The sequence below is a fragment of the Diachasmimorpha longicaudata genome, chromosome 19 (assembly GCF_034640455.1).
Source record: "Diachasmimorpha longicaudata isolate KC_UGA_2023 chromosome 19, iyDiaLong2, whole genome shotgun sequence".
Classification (NCBI taxonomy): Eukaryota; Metazoa; Arthropoda; class Insecta; order Hymenoptera; family Braconidae; genus Diachasmimorpha; species Diachasmimorpha longicaudata.
This window is the reverse complement of record NC_087243.1, coordinates 3,558,787-3,581,237: the sequence shown is the minus strand read 5'-3', so window position 1 is coordinate 3,581,237 and position 22,451 is coordinate 3,558,787. Positions and strand designations below refer to the sequence as shown.

Sequence of the window (22,451 nt, the reverse complement as noted above, 5' to 3'; positions counted from 1 at the left end):
GTTATATACCTAAACAAAATGATGGGATTGTTTGTAGAGACATCGTTTTACGCATGACCCTGTGGGTTCTTTATATTCTTTTCTCAATTCAAGTTGATACCACTTGAGCGAGCTGGAGTATAAACGAATGCGGGAGAGCCAAAGCGAGAAGGATAGTAATAAGGGCTGGAGGGGTTGGGGTGTAAGAACTGTATTCGTATGGGTCACCCCGAGAGACTTTGATCTGTGCCGATCCCGGAACTTCCATCCTATATTATTCCCTGCTTCAGTCACCCCCGAACCTATTACCTACCACTCTTCCTGTTGGCGCCCACTTCTCGCTTTTGCGCTCCTCCTGAGATTCAAAACCTCATCCAGAGAAAGGAAGACGCTTGTTTGTCTCTAATTACTCTTTTTCCTTTCTTTCTTTCGTCGATGTTTCAAAATTGATTCCAAACATTATAACAATATAATTATTCAATCGATACCTCACGCCCTGTTCTTTTTTTTTAAATAACTTTCTCCATTGAATTTACATTTTTTTTTATTTTCTATTGATAATTGAGTGCAATATCTATCATTATGGAGGGCAGAAAAGAGGTGTATAAAAAAACTCGTCTGCTGATGGCTGCAAAGAGAGGGGTTCTAAGAACCTGGAAACTTTAAGCCTTTTGATCAACACAACCGACGTTGATGCTTGACTTAAACGCATGTATTCAGATGTCTCATGAATATGAAATATTGCAGCTCTATGCTCAACTGCATATAATTGTTCCCCTCTTTGGGAGAATGAAAATATTGAAGGTTGAAAAAAAAATCTTTAGGAGGAAAAACTGATATCCTATATCTATAATTTTACAGGGTCATTATATTTTTTATTCATTTAATTTTTTTTTATCTCGCATTTTTCTCTATTCTACTTTGAAAGACGGCATTTCTAGCGCCATCTCAGTGTTAAGGCAGTTGCTGCACTATCGACTGAATGCCTGTTATTCCTACTGTTGGACGTATGAACCTGCTGAGAGTAGGGCAGTTATTTTAAGATAACAAAGTTTTATGTCTCTATTAATTTGTTAATTTTTTTTGATAATAGCAGTAAATTTTGAATCCCAATTGACGATAAAATTTTACATCGACCGCCTTTATTCCCCAGTATATGATTTTCAAAATAGATTAGTCTTTTTTTTTTGTCACCCATCAAAAGATGTTAATAAATATGCATAGATTAATTTAATGTATATCTGCGTTATTGTTGAGGAAATATTAAATTATACAAGATTTAGAGATAATTCGAAATAGTCTGGTAAATATTTTCGTAGGCTAATGGATATATTTTTTTTGTCTCGATCATTTCTCATTAAAAAGTTATTAAAGGTCAAACGAGAAAAAAGTTGCCTTCGTTCAAATTACATTTTATTACAGGCTACATTTTCAACATTCATGGCACCAAAGCAGTAATAATTAATAAACATTATTATTTTCTCCTTTAATGGTTATCACACATATAAAATTTCAAATAAGATTAAGAAATTAAAAGCCTCATATTTTTTATCTTTGGCGTAAAATAGAAAAAAAAAAGAAACATGTAGAAAATCGTCACACTCACGTCCGACATTAGACTGACTGACCTCTATCTTTATTCCATATACCAACCACTGTTTCATTTACATGAGACCGACTCTCGTCGTGTCGATTTTAAACAGAAGCATTGGCTTTGGTATTGTATATCTATATTGTATATGTATAATTTTTTTCCTCTCCGCGAAATATGTGAATTTATCTTGTGATAGTATAGCCATTTGACAATAACCATAAGATGATGTTAATTTTTAGATAATGTAGTTTATACTATTCTATAAATTTCAATTAATTCAAATGAACAAACAATGAATTAAAGTATATAGTAATAATAAAATTGTTATTATTGTCTGGTCACATTCTTTTCTCGCTATCTAATTATCTTTACGTGGGACTATTAATAAGTAATATATTATATAATTATATATTATCATAATAACAGTACTATATAAGTAATGAAACAAAATTTCCAGCCTTCTAACTTGTTTTGACTTCTAATAATTTTCTACCTAATGAATTTGTTATGATTTAACAAAGTTTTGCTGTGATCAGGAAAAAAGGCAAATAATTTAATGAATTAGAAATACAGTAATATTGAACATTTCTCCTGTCACAAAAACATAATCATTCATCCATCTGAATCACAACAAGAACAACTGATTCAACATGATTAAATAATAAAGAACAATTTGGTAGTACAAGTCTTTGGTTATAAAATGAATATTAATAAATCCCACTTTATTGAATGAAGAGCCTATGTTGTAGTGAGTGTTTCTAGTATTTCTTCTGGACTTTTCTTCATTTTCTTAAAAGTTTCCCAGTGTTCTTTGGGTACAGTCCATTTGAGAAATGTCTCAAGATTTTTCTGCAAAGCTTGAAATTCATTCAGTTGGCCAAGTTTAATGGGATTTTTACCAGCAGATACCAATGAATCTTGGAGAATTTCGTCGATGAGCCTCTTACCAAATCCCAGTTCATCGAGACGCTCGGGTTTGGAAATCCTCTTTAATAAAACAGCCAATAGTAGGCGCATTCTCTCTAAAGTCATATTCTTATATTTACTATACTCTGTATTTTTATTGGCTTCACTTTCGAGTTTATCATTTCCATCGTTGATATCCGTGCTGTGACAAAGTTTTTCATGACTCTCCAAATCACTCTTTTTTTTAAAAAAATTATTACAGTTGTTACAACTGTAGGGTTTGGTTCGTTTATGAATGCACTTCATATGTTTTTTCCAATGCGGTAATTGTGTGAATCCGACATTGCACTCAGTACATTTGAAAGGTCTTTCTCCAGTGTGCCTTCTGGTATGAAGTTTTAAGGCAGTTGAATGAGCAAATGCCTGCCAACAAACGAGACACCTAAAGGGCCGTTGTCCTGTGTGGGTTCTTTGATGGACAGTCAGCTGTGATTTTTGGGCGAATTTTTGGCCGCAAGTTGGACACGCATGAGGCCTATCATGGGCGTGTGTTCTCATGTGCTGTGGTAAGTGACCCTTGAATGTTTTATTGCAGATAATACAGAGAAATGTTTTAAGATCTTTGTGCAAGCACTCGAGATGTTTCTTGAGAGCATCTCGTCTTATAAAGCCTTTTCCACAGATGCTGCATGTGTGATCTTTTTGACCATTGTGTCGTTTCATATGTAGAGTGAGATTTGCAGCACATGTGAATGTACCCATACAGAGATCGCACTGGTAGGGTTTTATTTGACTGTGTGTACGCCGATGCTGGGACAATTGACCCCCTCGAGCAAAGCTCTTTCCACACTCTGCGCATTTATACGGTTTAAAACCTGTGTGAGTTCGAACATGAAGTTTTAAGCGTTCTTTCAATGGAAACTCTTTACCACAATCGTCACATTTATATAATGGCCCAGTTGCATGTACAACTTTGTAGTGATTTCTCAAGCCTCCACTGCCTTTGAACTTGGCTTCACACATCATACAGTTGTATTTTTTCAATGATCTCAGCTGTTCTTCATCTATCCCAGTCAATGAATCACTTTTCTTATTATTATCATTATTAACCTCCAATTGATGATTATTATTTGTTTTTTCCCTATTTATATTATCATTATCTTGATCTAGAAGGTAACTCGCTTGAATTATCACATCTATGTTGAGTCTCAGGTCTTGCTCGTCTTCATTTTCATTTATTTTTCCCGATAAATTTTTATCATTCCCCGTTTTGTTAAACTTTCTGGGCTTCTGGAAATTGCTACTCTCCGTTTCACTCAATGCATAGCTTAATTTTTTTGCTCCACCACTATCAATGTCCATTTGTTGGTCTTGATAAAAATAATATACTTCATCTTTGGGAAAATTTTTGCTCTTCAATCTTTCAAATTTTCCATTATTTAGTGTGCCATGTTTATAATTATTTTCAGCTAAAAAGATTCCATGCTTTTCTGGTTCACTGATGGACTCGAACTCATTATCAGTTTGGGTAAAACTTCTAAGGACCTTAAGCCCATCAGTTGCATTATTATCTTTGTCACTCTTTGTATGCTCAATTCTTGATTGTCGCACCGGTACAAGTTCAGTCAATTGAATTTCATCCTGCAGGCGGTCACTGTCAGAAACTTGGCCAAGCGATGTTTCATGTGTATTGGTCATTTTTTAATCAATTCTGTTTCTTCAATTAAAATAATATATCTCTACACTGATCCCTCAATTTTTATTTATGATTTTATAATAATGCGTGATTGTATTATTCAACTCTACTATCAAATAATAAATAACCGTAAATAAAGGAATAACGAACAATAATGTTGGGTGTACAACCATAAAGACTTATATGCACTCTTCTGTCCCTTATCGTTGACTGACATTACCACACATTGGTGAAAAAACAGGGCACACGCACGTTCAAGTAAACACTCCGGTGGGAGACGTGGGTGAGACTCAAAGTATTATCGGGGCGTTATCGTGGTGCCCGTAATTGTCTTCCTTCTTTTTAATGTTCCGATTGACAGAGAAATTAATAAAAACAGATGCTTTCTACATTCGACCCTACAATAGTCTCTCTACACGCGCATTGGAATCACTCAGGGCTACTTACAAAATTATAAGAAAAATTATTACCATTAATTACTGGCTTTTCACATTTTACACAATTGCTGCAAGCATTGCAATCTTCTTTTCGTTGTTGTTTGCTTTTTTTTTTTTTAATTAATCGGGACTCATGAATGACCGCAGCGGGCGTTGGAATCACCCAGAGGATGAATATTTCGCAGCTCGATATTTGCTCACGGCACGACTGAATTTATTACGAGAGAGCTTGCGTGTTATTGCCCGATTGTATCCGTTTTTTTCTTCTTTTTTTTTTCTCACACAATTCCGCGCTTTTTTTTACGCATGCGCACTTTACTGGTCGATATTGGTTGCTAGTTGATAGAGTTGTATACATCAGAACATTCTAACCTTCCAGGGTGGGTATGGCCCTGCAGCCGTCGCCCTCTCATCTCTTCTCCACATGATCCATTTCCTTGTTCGCTCGTCAGCAATTTAATCGCCAATCCATCCATAGTTCAGGAAATGTGTTCGACAAATGAAAGTTAGCTCTAGCACGTGGAGATCGGAGATAAATTATGCTAGCGTTGAATATTTGGCATTAAAAAAGGCATCGATGTCGCTTGTACAGCTTACCTTGGACTTAAATTATATTTATCCTTGATATTCCTCGGTAATTCCAATGAAAAAATGCCCCAATCTTGTTAATATTTTGATATTGCACGTAATTTTTCATTTAATCTCATCAATAGTCGGAGATGATGATGATGATGATAATTATGAGTATCTATTTTATTTAACAATTGTGATGTGCTATCGACTTGTTGTGGGCGTTATGAATAAGTATAAAAGCAATGATGTGTATAAATGTCGCGGATCTTCATCTCCCCCCCCCCTTCGCCCCGAGTTAGTGGCCGCACCTAATTAAATGACTTCCGGTTTGTGTCAAGAGGTAGTCTACAGAGGCTACTTATGATAATTTAAGTGTATTAGTATTTGAATTTAAAGATTTTTGATAGTCGATTTCTTTGCATTAGAATACAGTCCAAGAGAAAGTGCCCAACACCATCTGAAAGAAATATTTTACACATTTTTCCTTTTTTCGTTATCCATCACCATATTAATGAACAAATAGTTAAGAGAAAATCAGTGAAAGTATCTTCTATCAGTTTTTGCTGAATTTTTTTACTCTCACCGGCAATCTCGTTGTTTTTTCTTTTAATTTCCATAAAAAAAAAACAAAAATCAGAGCTCCAGGTGTTAACACGGTTTCTCTCTCGTTAAGTTTTTTAATAGTACGTATCAATGAGTAGAAGTTGTGGCTTATAATTTGCACATGCTTGTTGCTAAGTATATTCTTAAATGAATTACTCACATATTGTACTAGCCTAAAACACATGTTTGTGTGCATTGAACTTCCCAATCGACACTCTAGTCACCCAAATTACCTCTTCCCCCCCAGACCACTAATATTATATTATTCATTAGGCAAACTGGAGCCCTCCTCTACCATTGTTTTACAATAAAAGCTCACTGTGTAATAAATAGGTATTTAAAAGATGTTCATCTACTCACCAACATTATCTTATTACTATTAACATCACAATTATTAGTTTTGACTTGGCTGATTGTACGAATGGTTTGACATATAATTCGCCATCTTTAATCGTCCCACTAGAGGTGAACGATGCGAAATAACGAGAGGAAATTCCTCCATTATCTACGTACGATGACCATTATCAAATATTAACAAAAATAAAAAATAATAAACTCATTGACACAATATAACAATGATTAACAATGTCAAATTATGGAATAATCATCTGAATATTTTAAAAATGTGATGCACTTACCGACAACTCAATGTAAAAGGTATTAGTTTACATCTCATTTTGTTCTACGCAAGATGGCAGCTCGATTGACTTTCATTGATAGTTCAAGTACAAGCCTTTAACTAGATGAAATTGGCAATTTTACAAGCCCAAAACTCCTTTTCTGCATTCGCATCGAAATTAGACTATTTAATCATAACAAGATGTGAGAAATAGATTTTTATATAACGTTTTTCTTGTTTTTATTGGGAAAATATGTATTTGAAAAATTACCACTCGACCAAAGGTGTAAAACATCCTTAGAAAATTGATAAGTTTTACTGGAAAAGGTTTAGTGCAATAAAATCATGGATTAATCATCGACACAAATTGACCATTGAGTAATTACCACTTTTAAACATCGATATTTTGAAATAATCGATAAATCATCGTTCATCCTCCGTAGCCTGTAAAATCCAACCTCAACATCAAATGTACCACAAAACTTACACATACGTGAGGTAGACGCACACATTTACGATAGTTCGGTGCTAGAGCATTGAGCATGAACTCTTGAAGTGTGGTAGACGGTGGTTGACAGTGCAGTGCAGTGCAGTGCTGTGCAGTGCAGTGCAGTGCAGTGCAGTGCAGTGCAGGTAGCGTGAAGGCTGAGTATAGCCATAGGAGAGTACCTCTTTCTAGCGTTTCAGTTTAACAATTATCTATTAATACTGTGGAAAAAGAAAAAAAATAAAGGACGTCAAAGTGTATCTAACCTGCGAGCTCAATTTCCGCAGAATTTGTTCATCTACTCATTGATTACATTTTTCAAACATTTTACAAGTGTGACAGTTGGCATTTTGTTTTTGCCCTGTAAATCCAATCTTACTTCGTCATTTCTCCCCTTCTTCTGAGTGCCACCAGTTGCGTGTTGCGTAATACGTCAAACCCATGGAAAGTAAAAACAATAACACAGTTATCCTTATGGGAAACGTTTGGTGTGTGTTTTTCTTATCACTTGATTGATTGAGCCATCCTCAAGAGCAGCATCACTTGAAAAACAATACTACTCTGCTGGCATGTGTCGGTGAATGGAAATTAACATACAAGTATGTATGTTTTTCAAGCACAACTAATTATTTACATTATGGAATATTATTGGAGCCAAATCGTTTTTTCACAATGACGCTCTTTTTAATGCACCTTCATTTCAATGACTTTTGCCTACAAGGGCTTTCTCTGAAGCTTAATAACAATATATTCGCCACTATTGATGAAATAGTTCAATAGTTTGTAATATAGATATTTCAAATTAGAGGTACCATTTCTCTCACATATTTGAAATTATTTTCAATAAGCAATCCTTGAGGCCAGATTGTATAATAATTTTCTTATACAAAAAAAAGTGCCTCAGTTTTAGATGATAAATTTAATTTGATTCATTTTCTATAGATAATTATTAACTATTATGTAATAATGTGATTTATTTTCATTGTTATATTACCCGCCAAATTGATATAATGTGGAGCAACATCTGCATATTTTCAATGGTGCTTCTTTTTCATCAAGTGGAGGAAATAATTTTTCAATTATCAATCTTCCTTATCTCAAGCTACAGGTTTGCTCTACTGATTGAGTAATTTTGATTTTAAAAAATTCATTGAATGAAGGTAAAGCTCATTGTTTAATATTTTTGAGTTAAGTTGAGCGACACTGTTCCTCGCATGAGTTTCATTAATTTGCCGCGCCTGGAGCTTCATCTCGCACAACTCCTTCATGTATCCATGTACATACTCACCACCTTGCTCCTCTCTAATGTATTTAAAACTAACCAGTGCTCGGACTTTCGCAAGTCCAACTGGCGGTAGAGATAAAAAACAAAATACATTTACTTATAAATATACTTAAAAAGTTGTAAAAAGTACAATATTATCATGTGAAATCATATCATATCGTGTGTTGAGTTTATAACAAATATGCCGTATCATTTCAGTGTCGTTCAATCAATAAAAACATGCACAAATGATAGACATATGGAAAAAATACCGGCGGTAATTATACAATGAGTTTAATTCTTTTAATTCTTTATTCCCACTCGGAGAACAAGTAGTATAGCCAATCTAAAGTCCAACTAGCGATAAATACCTGAACCATTTACTCATCGGAGTGGTATTGTTGGTGGGTGACTGATGAAAAGACATGATAAGAACTAAGATTTTTCACTGGAATTACGCAGAAAACATGGCATTTTTATTGCATATTTATCTCCATTTATATTAAAATAACGATTTATTCTTCTCAATAATATCAATATAGAATATAAAAATAAGTATGATTGTCTAATTCCAATGATGAAAAATAGTCAATGTATGAGAGACACTAGTTTATCCATCTAGTAGATAGATATAGCCGAGCAACGGTACTCCCCGAGTTTCCCACGACTTCGGTCTCGTCTTTCACGTGAACGCGCACAACGTTCTCTATCTCTTCTACAAATTGAAGGAAAAGATAGTGTGCGATTTTCGGAAAAGATTAATACAACCAAATGCTTCGAAAGAAATTGGAAAAGTATTAGATTATTCAATTTTATTTGACAAATTCTCAAATGGTTACTCTTCCCGGATGCACAGATCATATGATTGATTATCAATAAATTGTAATCAATGGGCCCTATGAGATAGTATGGCTTGAAAGTCTAAATAAATGAATCACAAAATACTAGCGAGACTTCCGTAGAGTCATATCCGGGGAGACGTTACATAAGACCCTTGGAGACGACGCCCGATGAGACATACTAGCGTAAGGTGAACAGAAGGGTGAAGTAGATAAGGAAAGAGAGGAGTAGGACAGGGTGAACAGTGAGAACCCCTGAGAACGTGTACCGGTTGTTCCACTCATGGAATGCGGACCATCGTGTGTGTCTACGTACAACGGAATGGGTCGTCTCTCGTCTCGTGTACAATTATTGTTGTTCAATGTGCGCGTACACTATTGATCGCAGATGATTTTCAAAATTATTCATCAACCTCAATTTCTATAAATTTAATACCCTTGATGATACAGAAGTAGTCGTTGCTTAACATCCACACACTACCCCTCTTCTTCGCCCTATTAGAAGCTCCCGATTTCGGGCTATCTACGTCTTTGCATTTCAACATATACATACATATATGCATTTGTCGGAATCACTTACGTATTATGTGTAAAAACTGGATGGAATGGAACTGATTTCATGGCATGTATTATATTCATCAATTGCACATTACTTCATTATATATGAAGTTACCTTCCATAATTGCCATGAATTTATCAATATTTCCTTTGTAATGGCTTTGAAATTATACAAATTTATAATTGACGTATGACAACGAACGTCCATATGATATGAACAATCAGAGGAAGTCCGTGTTTATAAATATACAATACAGCCAATGTAGAGGATATGTAAATCCACTTGAGACATTTAGCATACAACACAGAGGATAAATTTTGAAATTTATGGGACGAAAAACATAGTGGCGTGTGTCTGTGATCTTTTTATGTGAAAATTAAACAAAATACTGAAAATCCGTAGAATTCACCTTAATCATTAAAAATTTTAATGGTCTCGTTTTGTATATGCATAAGTTTTTTTTCTTCAAAAGTAATTATCATAAATTATTTGGAAATTAATAGTTTTCTATTAACTTGGCTTTTTCTTCACTTCGCTTTCGACTGAAATAATTCTCTCAAGAGAAAAAACGTTCAAAGCTCATATATTCAACGGGTAAAAATTGAAATAAAAGTGCTATTAATAGACTTCAATGTTCATTAACTTTTTCAGAAAACAACGAACAATTGATAAAAATAAAAGAGCTGTTTATACAGGAATGGCGAGCGCAAGTTGCTTGTGGCCTTAATAACAAAGGACAACGATATACATATAGATCAGGTAACCCAATTAATATTTGAAACTTTAAAAACTCGAAGCTGTTAATCAAAGGCCTAATTACCGATAGACAAGAATCTCCGTCGGACCAAGAGTAACGATAGGCTCAGGGAGGGCTGGGAGCATTGTGTATATCTGTGTGTAAGTGTATAATCTCCAACATGAGCATACTCTTGGGACCAATGATGTTAATCTCCCTGTATTGATGTATGGGGAATCTCACTTCCACACTAACTGTCCCCCTCCAGAGGCATACATTGCCACTGATACGAACTGATATTTTCTATCATTGATGATTAATGAAATCCTTCAAGAGTGGTGAAGGAAATTTTCAATTTTTTTTTTCACGCTACGATTGCTCAGTAGTACAGAGTGCGAGGTATAGAATCACCGCAGAAAAAAAATTATCAGCTTTTTAATGGTACTAAATATCTTTTACTTTCCATTATCTACATTACTAAAGAGGGTTAGATTACATATGGATAATAATTTTATGATTTTTCTAAATGTTAATACAATTTCAATAAATAATAGTTGCCAAATGGGAAAACAAATTCTAGAACGTAAATGTACGGAAAAATTATGACACCAGCGTGCACCTTTACATAATTTTAAATTCTTATCTCCCTTTTTAAATTTCGAAATTTCTCCCTCCTATCTTCTTATCCGAATATTCAGAAACTCTTAGGGAGAGAGAGGAGATTAACCCGGTCTTGAATTTTTTCATGATAAAAGTACAACGATACAATTTCTTGAGTAAAAAAAAAACAATTTGACAATGGTGATCAACGGTATCAATAATCAATTAATCAAGTTTTTGCTATTGAATATCACTTCAACAAAACGTGTTAAGTATACAAATATTTACTCGTAACAATCTTTTTCTATTCAACTTTATTTTTCTTTAATTTTTTCCTTCCTCTTGATAACATCCGATGTTATCATAAAAGTGTAAAAAAACGTGGTAATTCTGGTTGCTTTATGTATTGTCGCCTATTCGCCAGTCGTTGTAAATATATTCAATGGAATGATAAATGACTCGTTTCCTGTCAGAGGCCACCGGAGGGAATTTTGTACAATACGGCGGAGAGTATTTTTTTCCTCTTTTCTTTTACAAATTTCAGAGAATGAATTTGAATAGTAGAATAAGTATAATATAATTTTTTTAAAAGAGTTATTGAACTAAATAGTTAGTCTCGATAAGCATCGAGACTTTGATTGGTAACTCCAGAAATTCGACCCCTCCCACTTGGACGACGCATAGCTGACTGTCGACCAACCCATGTAATGCTTGATAACGTTGCCATAATTAGCTGGATTTGTTAATAGACGCACAAGTTACACGAGTCTCGGGTACCAGTCCTTAACTTCATCGGTGTTTATTCACAGTTGGTGCAATTAAAAATTCTCGTACGTTGATTTTCTATCGGGGTGGAAATATTTAATCTACTAAAACAACAATAAGAAAAATAAATAAATAACAATAATAATAAGGTGCTGAGGGGCTGAGTGACAACTTTTTTATCAAGCTCCATATTTTAGTGAAATAAAATATAATATACACAAAGTATTCATAAATCGCACCATTAGGTGAGAAAACTAATCTAATTTATATATTCTAATTAATGTACTGTATTTTGTATAATATAGATTGAGTATAGAATACATAGGTATTATTAAGCAATCGAAGAAATTATTCCATATTAAAAAATGTTACTGTTTACTCGAAAATACTTTTCAATTTTGTACACCTTGAAAATTTTTTTTTTACAACAAAAACGCTGTGAAACTACATGTAAAATTACTTAGTTTAGAGACACTTGGCTTTGACACGGAGTCTCATAATAAGGTGATTTCTGTTTCAATAATGAAGAATCCCTGCCAGGACACTTATTCTATAGATCTTTGAATGCTACCTTTGCTCCTATACTCATTGTCATAAAGAAACTATTCGGTCGTAAAAATAGAGCGCTTTCAGATACAACCGACGAATCTATTGTAAAAACCAACAAGTATTATTAACATATCTATTCAATTTATTGTTATTTATTGTTTGTTAAGCCAGTAAAATGAAAATTAAATGATAAATTTTTCTTTACTACAGCGGATACAAGGAACTCTTGCATGATGTTATTATAATATTCTTATCTCTTGATGCTCTTCGTCATACTTATCATGAATTTTTACGATTGTGTAATGGACTTTAGATATTCACGAGTATCTGGAACGTCCAAGTCATGCGAGGAATTGTACACTAGGCGTCGGAATATCATTAAATTTTTATTTATTTTTTCATCAACACTTGATAAATTATTCTGCAGAAATGTTGTTTGAAAAGCAGCTGCTTAATATACTTACAAATGAAATCTTTAATAGAAGTAATTTTAATGGAAATTCATATAAAATTACTCAGTTAATGGATAAATTAACGAGTAAAGAAGGGATTGGATTGTTAAAGGATGGTGTTAGTGGTGAATGGGGTACTCCAAGAGGAGCCACCCGCAGATAGCAGGTCTTTGTACTTGGCCCACCCAGTCTACAGAGAATCAGCAGCACACCTCCACTCTATGCCAGCTAAATTGGTAGGCCCGGCTGGTTTACTTTATGTACAACAACGGGAAATGGCTGCGACACTCCCACACGATAGTGAGTAAAATTTATCATTTCTATATACATATTTTTTGTGTCCTCATTATCTTGACATTGGCAATAGAGTTTTATGCTCATTTGATTTTTCATTCAACTTTTAGAAAACGTGAGTATTTTGGGCTCAGATGACATGACCACGTGTATTATTGTTTTCATTAAACATTCAGGTAATTTCAATGTTGTCATCAAACAATCAATAGTTGTTACTATGCAGAAAAATTGATATTTATTAATTGGCTGAAGGATCCGGTGCTGTTGCGCTGGCGCATTTGGATGGAGCTGGGACAGATGATGCTGCTACTTCCATGCTGCAAAGGGTAACTGAATTGGCCATGGGCTTTCCTGAAGGAAGAATTGAATTGCAACTCATTGGGGGTTATTCAGATCCTCGCAATTATTCTGAAGAACTTTTTTTTAATATACTTTGTAGGTCTCTTAATATTTGTCTCATCATCGAGTGATTTGATTATTTTCAATGTTAAAATGAAAAATTGTCTATTATAGCGGCATTTCACAGGCAACCTATTGAGATTGATTTAACACTGTGTTGCGTGGGCGAATTGAATACGACACTGAGAAGTGGTATCCATTGGCCTGTCATTTATGGAATTGGACTAAATGTCAAGACTGGCGAGATATTTCCAGCGACATTTCCGGACAAGGGCCCCGATCAGGCTTTGAGATCCGCTAGACATTTGACAGGTGGCCAACAGGTGAGTCCATTTACTTTATTGTCACAAACTTCAATTTCCAATATCATCCAGTTATTGGGCTATTCAGGTTTTAGATGTTTATGACTGTAGTTTGGGACTCTTGAGAATTGGCCCTTTCAATTATGATCCCCTTCGCGGAGTTGATCTTTGGCTAGCTCAATCAGATCAATTCATACTTCAACATCTCTCTACTTCTCCAGATGTAGAGCCACCGCATTTTGTTTCACAGGTTTGTCACACCACTTTTCAGCTCTTAAAATAAATATGGCGGAGATCCATGATCATATTCATTTTTTCCTCTTTCTAGATAAGAGCAACACTTAAATACATCCAGGACAATCAATTTCCGGCTGTGACTGTCTTTCGGGACAACAGGCCTCACTATTATCGTCGAGATGAGGCAACTGGGGTTTGGCAACCAATTCGTTATGATACTAATTTTTAAAAAAAAATATGAAGTAAATTTTTGGAAAAATTGTTGTAAATACTTGTTCCACCAATTTTTATTGCCGGGCTTACTAGTATTTTTTAATCATATCGAACAAGGGAAATTGAACTTATTACATAGAGCCGTCCCAAAATGAAGATTTAATTGAGTGGAAATTATTACCCAATGTCGAATGAAAAATGCTTGTACAAGTGATTGAAAATACGAAGAATGGACTCATTTCAGATATAACAATTGGGGAGCCTGAATTCTTTATGTGAAAACATAAATGCAAAGTGAAACTATTCAACATATATGAAGAGATATATTTTCATTAAACATTTAGGAGCAAAAAATCGTGGAGATTTAAATGATTAGTTTGTTCATCTACATCGCAACAAGCAAGTGAAAGAGAATATTTTACATCTAACGCCTGATAAATGAGCTTTATATTTGGAGTGTAATGGGCCCTTTTCCTTTTTCCTCTTTTATAAAAATAATAATAGAATAATAATAAAAATAAAATCTACACAACGTCTGTTTAAGCAAAAACAACTTTATTTCTCCAATATTTTCTTTTTGCAGTTTTTCATGCTTCTTAAAAGATTGAAGAAAGACAAAGAATACTAAAGAAAAGTAATAGGGGACAGATCAAATGTATTATCGTGTACGATGAAACGGAGAGACCTCTCCGGTAATATATTACAGGGCATCTCATCATTTTTGGCCTTCAGTTCGTAGACCATTGTTTTCAATCCTTTATTTCTAATTTGTTTATCATTTATCTGCACAGAGAAAAGACATTTCTTATTGTGCCATCAATATGTATAATAAAATATATTATATTATAATCATTTTGAGGTTGTTTTTTAAAGTAGAATACAATAAGCGATACAATCGGCGAGGTTGGGCGACACGAGTGACAAGAAAAGCCATCGTTCTATAGTGGCCCTCGAAGATAATACCCAACGTCGATCAATCTTATCCCTGACATTTCACAGGGCGCAAGCTTATCTTACTCACATTTAGTGAGCATACTGCTATGAACCATCATCTGGGAAACCAAGTATTTTCATGATCAAAATTAACAATTTAGTTGTCCTGAAGCTCTCATACTGTTGTAGAATTTTTCTTATATCATTTTTTTATAATAATATACAGATATTACAGGCTTCTAACAGCTTCTAAATGAGATATTATTAGACAATTAATTCTACCTAGTGGGTGACACGGGGCATCGGTTTAACAAGATTCAACGCTGTGTTAGGGGCCATGATAATAACAGATGTCAAAGTGAATATTCGCAAGTCTAACAGGGCTTTAGTTGAAATTTTTGCGCATGGTCTGTGTTGTTTTCAACGAAAACGCTGTGAGTTGGGCGATGTGGACAGTGGATGAGAGAAACGACGTTAAGCGTCTCTACGCTCAGTGCCGCACCGTCAATAGATCAGAACGCACTGTTTACCTCGTGCTATTATACAAATTAAACGCGTGTTGTGAATATATTCATTCTCCAACGCAAAATAGAAAAATCTATTGAATTATTACAATATTAATTTTTGTCCTTCTCATATATGCTGGGAATATATGACTTAATTATGTTTAATTTGATTTAATTACAAAGTCATAAATCATCCAGTCATCATATCATTAAAAAATTGTGACTTTGGTAAGTTCGTTTTATATCCCGCTTCGTAGAAAGTATTTAGTATTGTTTTCACTATGAAACACGTGTATGGATTTATTTTTAATAATTGTAATTTTCTTTGCCTTAATTGTTTATGGAAATTGTACTCAGTTTAAGCCTGAGTATATGAATACAATTTACTGCGAAAATACATTTTTCTCAATAATAATAATCATAGTAATCAATAATTGCTAAAAACAGAAAAATTTATTTCACAATTTTCCTGAAAAGATTAGCAAGGTTTATCCATTGTCACGTTTTCATTCACTAATTATTCGTGCATAAGGTGCTTTGATAAACTCATTCCTAAAGGATGAGCATAGGTAAAGGAGAAGTAGAATTAAATCGTGAATGAAAATCGTCACACTAACAACAATAATGCATTAATCAACTTTGATAATATCAATTTATTATAATGAACAAAGGTAATTTTCTATTTCTCATCTTTCCTTGAGACCCGCTCCACACCTTTTGTTTCGCATTTAATAAGAGGAGATATAACTTTATCCTGCAAAGGCATTTTTTTGCGTCAGATTTTTTTTTTCCAAGCGAATATACAAAGTCAATTCAAATGAAGAATATCGTGCTTGCTCGTGTTAAAATTCAATTACTTTTGAGGAATTTATGTCAGCAAGGATTATCGTTCATTCAGAAAATGTTGGTACATGTCTTCATTTTACAGAATAAACCAAAATTTTCATTAAATCCTGAGCTGTTGCTTCCTCTGAAGAATATCGACCCCTGCCAGTCCCTCATCTACTTGACTATATCGTAATAGCTGCCCTGAAATTTCGCATTACCACTTTATCACGGGCTTCTATGGACTCCATGGGTGTGTAATTGCATGCCAATGTTGCTTTATTCGATTATATATGTGTTCTGAGAGGACTTTCTACAAGAGTTGACAGGATTGGGACAAACAAGGGTTCTGAAATTGATTTCCTAACAAAGTTTGGAGAAAACAAAAATAATCGATTAGCCTGAATGTCTATTTACTGGAATTTAACAACCGATATCTCCAAATATAAAGAAGTTGTGGATATTTATAGTAGCAAAAAAGTGATTATTAAAATTTCTCTACCTCCCTAAGATTCAGAGATTTCACGTGAAAATCCAGCGGAGGGTTAATATGGTTGGCTTCCCTGTAAAATGAAAGTTAAAGGTATTGACGAAGATGATGTTGTTTTTTAAAACATTGCACAACACCAATTTACTTTATATGTGTCGATATATGTTTTGCTTGTATACAACGCGAGACAAAGGATCGTTCTCACCCTATTTTACGTAGAACGACGGCGCGACCCCGTGGAGCCTACGCCCCGCAAACCACATTCAATACTCAACAAAGAGCATAGAGGAGGAGAGTACTGAGACCAAACGTTGACGTGTTCGAATATCCCGATAGATTTACAGAATTGAAAGTGGATGTGTTCTCATCTACCCCTTAGTTGTCTGCAAAAGCACTCTCTACGCACTTCCTGACGTATTCAATGGAGAGCATGTATTTTATTGAGAAAACAGTTAATAGGAATTGGCGAATATTGCCAGATGAAATTCTATTGTAGACTTGACAACTTGAAATTAATGAGCAAGCATATTCATCATTCTGTAACTCAACAACTCAATAAGGCGTAAACTAACAAATAGGCTACCCTAGCAAAATTTCAACTTAATAATGACCACAACATGTTCTCCAAAATGAAACAGTTTTCCAATATGTCAATGTTTGCTTATTATTGTATTTCTCTGATTTGGAGAAGAACTTGAAAAAACATATTTTCTTCTTCAAATTAAAAAGTAATTCTCCGTCTATCTATATATGTATAAGTTAATATATCATAGCAAAGCCATGTCTTGTTTTATTATGAGGAAAATGAGACTAAAAATTTGTTCACCACAAGCCCTCCGATAAAGTGAAAGTATATGTATCATCAACCTGAGGTTATACTAGAAACAACACTGATGGATCACACGTCCATCCAGACTTGTTACCGCCCACTGGTTCACACAGTTGCCTTTGATCATTTCACGCAAGAATTGCCAGATATATCGCTGGGCTATAGTATAGTGACGGTTGAATCGACAGACCAGGCCAGGCCAGGCCAGGCCATGCCAGGAAGCTCTGACTGACACCGATACAACTCGTATAGGGTCGATGGTGCGACATCACAGGCAAGCTGAAAAGAGTTGGGCACCTATGGTGGTGGATATTTTGCCGTGCACTTGGTGGCTCAGTGAACAACCCATTCTCCATTCTTTCATTTACCATAAATTCATTTTTTTATTACATTAAAAAATGTGGAGTGATTAACATCAGACTGTAATAATTGCTCCGGCATTTTTACTGAATAGATACGCCTCTCCGCGTGATTAGAGTGAGGAGAGCGCTTGGAATCAGGGTATAAATAATGAGGTGCTCCATAAGCTTTAACCCCATTCCATATATTCAACTACTGGAGACTAAAGTTTATGACCATTAAGGAATAAGAAGGACTGCATAGCAGATTCGAGTAGTCGATCCTCTTGACTATCGTTCTAATATTGAACACCAACAAGCCCAAAACTATCCCCGCTTATTCTGTTGATTGTATTTTCCTTATCATATTTTTATATCTATAGACATGTTTTCCACAGTTTTTTCTCTCCTCTATCACGTAAAATCGGGGGACATTCCTTTTTCGGTGGTATTTATAAAAATTTTCTCCCAAGCGCGTGAGAATCGTGCATCGAGGACCTTGTCTGATACAGCGCGTCCATATCTACTTATCTCCCGCGAGTCGATTCTTGACAATATGGACTAGTTCTTCAACAAAATTATACGCCGATGAAGTAATTATAGAGTCGGTATGTACATTCACTTGTTAGAAAGAGGTGTTTGATGGTTCACTAATAAATCTGATCAAGTTTCTCAGGAGAAACTTTGCTAGGAGCGTATAGTACACATTAGAAACTTCAACTAGTAAATTTCTACATCGACACAGAACTTGCTGAGAATAGTAAGCATAAGCTTCGATGATAAACACATATAATCATCATTATTAAGATCCATTAAGTTGAACAATAATCAATGTTGATAACTGATGCGTAAGAAAGTTTGCATAATCAATGTTAAATTGTCGTCGTATGTATTTTAATTGGGCCACCTCTCGTTGCGCGTAAACTACTCTTCACACCCGATCATTTCGAAACTAGGATCCACATGTACATATACAGATATATGGATAAAGGAAACGTCATAACACGCTTCCGTGGTTTTAATATCACTAATTAATATCGCAACGCAATTGTCATGTGTTCGGGCATGTGGAATGAGAGAAGGCCAGTTAGTTGGGATTAATATAGCCGTTGGATATCTCTCCCACTTCATAAGTTTCAATATTACCTCTGTACCTGCCCTATTTCTATACTAGTAATAATTGTCAAGTTAATATACATGAGATCAATATTTACCATTATTTGATGATAGAAATGGATGAAACCTACAATTTCTCTTCACAAGTAATAATTATTTTTACTCAAAACCAAAACAACAATACATTGAAACATCAACTTTTAGTTTATAAAAATTACATGTAATTGAATTATTTCAAGTTGACGACATCTCATTGTTTGGAAGAAACAACGTTGCAGAAACTCATTTGCATTATAAAACTCAATTAAAATACTAAGTCTCTATCTGTAGATGGATTTCAAAGTTTCAAACTTCTATTCAACTTTTCCTCGTTTTTTTTTTACCTTTAATACTTTGTCAGTTTGTACAAGCTTTTAGATTTTTATTTACCAAACATGTTTCAGATTATTATTTAATCATTCATCATCAAATCAAACTGCATTGTCAACGATTTATGGTATATGTATATGATGTATCTGTTATGCAGTATCGCTGCGCTCCTGTGGCGTTAGTAGCTAATCATTTGTGGTTTCCGAATTATTCAAAATCCACTGTACTATAATGCAATGACGTCCCATCCAGCTAAATTTGATTTTAGCTATTCAATTGAATTGGCAGAGGATCGGAAATTGGATTTTAGAAAATCTTTTTCAAACAAGAAAAATTGAACTCTTTATCTAATAAATTTAATACACTTGACTGGGCATCTATTGGGTATCTATTGTCACGACAATTAAAATTTAATGTCTATACTAACCACTAAATCCAAAATAGTATGCTTCAGATTGGTGCAACACCCAAGAAGATAAAAGTTACGCAGGGCCGAAGTACCGCTGGATTAGCATCAATGTAAACAATTAATGCGGAGAACTCAACGAAATACCTTCTTTACATTGATTGGTTTTCAAATAAAAGACTTTGGATATACTCAGATTTATATGTAAAATGAGGAAACAATAAATTTGAGAGCGGAAGAAAAACGGAAATGCCTGGGGCATTCGATTACTATCGGTAAATTCAAAAAGTCCGTACAAACGTCTGGAAACTACCAAGAGAATTTAATTATAAATTTAGCCGCAAGGTCCCCCCAAGACCCTGGGAACATTGAATTTCCTGTGGGATACTGGAAAAGCGAGCTCGATTAAATGCATCATGCATAAGTGACTGAAAATGACTCTGCAGATGATGGAAAAAAAATGGGATGAGAGTGATAAATTATGTAATTACAATATTGATAAAGTAAGATTGACTGTGACCTAGAAATAAAGAGGAAGCGAGAAAGTGCGTAATTAACTTTGATCAGTTATCATGACAGACTATGAGAGAATACGAGTGGTGGTACTTGGCGGTGCTGGTGTTGGCAAAAGCGCTATTCTTAAGAGACTCCTTGGGCAGGATTTCACAGAGAGATACCGACCCACCGTTGAGGATCTCTACTCTAGGGAATGTATACTGGGGACGCTTACACTAAAAGTCGATCTGTTGGACACCGCTGGTGAGAAAAAGTTTTCGTACAATTTATAACGGGATGAAGTGAAAAATCTTCGCTTTTCACAAAAAAAATATGATAATCTTGGATTCTTTGGAGACATGTTGGTTTGATGTTTCAAATTACTAAGTAAGTTCTTTATATGTCTTATCTAATTGTCCCAGGTGACCTCCAGTTTCCAGCAATGCGGAGACTCAGTATAGCGACAGCGCACGCATTTTTACTCGTCTATGCTACAACATCATTACCGAGTTTTGAATGTGTCAAGAGATGTTTCGAAGAAGTCCGGGAACAGCGCCCGGACTATCAAGTATGTAATTCTATGAAATGAATGAAAAAATGTAGATTTTTTTTCCTATTCTTACTGATTACCAGGAAGTGCCAATAGTAGTCGCTGGTAATAAATTGGACTTGGCATCAGCGCGAAGAGAAGTTCCAATAGAAGACGCAAGTGAATGGCTGTTTTGTGAATTGCCAAAGCTCAGGGCGAAAATAATGGAATGTTCTGCTAAAGATGACTATAACATCAAAGAAATATTCAGATGTTTCGTCACATTATCAAAAATTCAAAAGAATCCTACTGGGGAACTTGATGAGTCTGGTCTCAGGAGAAGATGCTCCGCGTATGGATCTAGAAGGTAACAAATATCTGGCTCAGAAGTAGCAAATTTAACAAAATGTCCTAAACTTTCATCTCTAAGATCGGGAAGCCCAGGGGGAAAGGCAGGAAACACGGGTGCTGGTGCTCCTACTCAAAAAGTAGTTGCAGCTCAAGGTACAAGTTTCATAGCAGTTGCTGAGGAAGTCAAAAGTAAACCACGCAGTAGGAGTCTTATAAGACGTGCATCGCGAAAGACAAAGCAACAAATACGCGAAGCACATACCGACGACTGTAATATCTCCTAAAAGAGCTTTCTTCATCTTCAGTCGGAACTAATAATTAGTGTTAAATGGAAAATACGTACTATTTTTATTGAATCAAACATCTATCTGTATTTATGCAAGGGTAATTGCCTAGAATTAATAAGATAGATGTGCCCTGAGCGATGGTAAGTTGCATACTTATTATTTTTAACAAGAAATAATGCATTATATCACGTCCTGAAAACAAAAAAAAACTATTAATCTACATTTCATCGTCTCTATTAAAAATACAAGCACTTTTGTCTTATTGCACATTATAGTAAAAATCAATGGATTAAAGTTTAGAGGGAGTACGCAAATTGTTCGTTGATATTTTCGAAAGATAAATAGCAAAATACTAAAATAGTCACGATATCTGAGTAATAGTAATTCCCATGGTGCCCGAGACCAACAAGAAAGTGTTTACCATTTAATGAAATAAAATTTAAATTTTAAGGGATAAAATAAACTGAATGAACTGAAATTAACTCATGGCATTTCTCAGATCATGGTAAAATGAAAGTAAATACAAAAAAAAAAACGCGTTATTGTGATCCCTACTTATCCCTCAAGTAAAGTGAGTGAGAGCAGTTCTGAGGTACAAATTATTTCAATTTCAAAGTGTATTAAGATTTAGATAGTTAATTTTAAATACATATCTTTATCGTTAATCAATAACTCACTTTGATGAACATGAAACCATACAACTGATAAAAATGATTTTATTTCTAGTAGAAGTATTATAACAAGAAAGACAATGAGTGACTATAATGATATGCCAATAAAAACATTTTTAATTGTTATTATATGCCATTCAATTTATAATATACTACTTAGAATTTTGCAAAACTGAGGATTAAAAATACTGAGGAGAAAAATC

At 34.5% G+C, this 22,451-nt stretch overlaps 3 protein-coding genes across 12 annotated transcripts; 2 read left to right on the top strand and 1 right to left on the bottom strand.

Annotated features, from left to right (window-relative positions):
* Positions 1-1,375: 1,375 nt before the first annotated feature.
* Positions 1,376-6,527, bottom strand: LOC135171392 (zinc finger protein 436-like). 3 transcript variants are annotated; one of them, XM_064137889.1, is made up of 3 exons: positions 6,427-6,527; positions 6,149-6,293; positions 1,376-5,642 (listed from the first exon to the last, which is right to left on the bottom strand). In XM_064137889.1, the coding sequence occupies exon 3, from the start codon at positions 4,175-4,177 to the stop codon at positions 2,312-2,314; it is 1,866 nt and encodes a 621-aa protein (XP_063993959.1). In that variant the 5' UTR covers positions 4,178-5,642; positions 6,149-6,293; positions 6,427-6,527; the 3' UTR covers positions 1,376-2,311. The 3 variants fall into 3 exon arrangements, with proteins under 3 accessions (XP_063993959.1, XP_063993960.1, XP_063993958.1); XM_064137890.1 differs by lacking the exon at positions 6,427-6,527 and having other exon boundaries at positions 1,376-5,124; positions 5,210-5,642; positions 6,149-6,424; XM_064137888.1 differs by lacking the exon at positions 6,427-6,527 and having other exon boundaries at positions 6,149-6,424.
* An 825-nt stretch (positions 6,528-7,352) lies between these two features.
* On the top strand, positions 7,353-14,639 carry LOC135171399 (protein N-terminal asparagine amidohydrolase). Of its 8 annotated transcripts, none has more exons than XM_064137920.1 (8): positions 7,353-7,493; positions 10,208-10,315; positions 12,771-12,958; positions 13,063-13,128; positions 13,205-13,387; positions 13,466-13,674; positions 13,742-13,903; positions 13,982-14,639. In XM_064137920.1, exons 3-8 carry the CDS (start codon positions 12,772-12,774, stop codon positions 14,117-14,119), a joined length of 945 nt encoding a protein of 314 aa, XP_063993990.1. In that variant the 5' UTR covers positions 7,353-7,493; positions 10,208-10,315; position 12,771; the 3' UTR covers positions 14,120-14,639. The 8 variants fall into 8 exon arrangements, with proteins under 8 accessions (XP_063993990.1, XP_063993991.1, XP_063993994.1 ...); XM_064137921.1 differs by having other exon boundaries at positions 12,754-12,958; XM_064137923.1 differs by lacking the exon at positions 7,353-7,493 and adding an exon at positions 8,202-8,435 and having other exon boundaries at positions 12,754-12,958.
* Positions 14,640-15,094: 455 nt separating this feature from the next.
* LOC135171404 (GTP-binding protein Di-Ras2) lies at positions 15,095-22,374 on the top strand. Its single transcript, XM_064137932.1, has 5 exons — positions 15,095-15,770; positions 19,954-20,674; positions 20,833-20,978; positions 21,044-21,306; positions 21,370-22,374. The coding sequence occupies exons 2-5, from the start codon at positions 20,488-20,490 to the stop codon at positions 21,572-21,574; spliced, it is 801 nt and encodes a 266-aa protein (XP_063994002.1). The 5' UTR covers positions 15,095-15,770; positions 19,954-20,487; the 3' UTR covers positions 21,575-22,374.
* Positions 22,375-22,451: the final 77 nt, after the last annotated feature.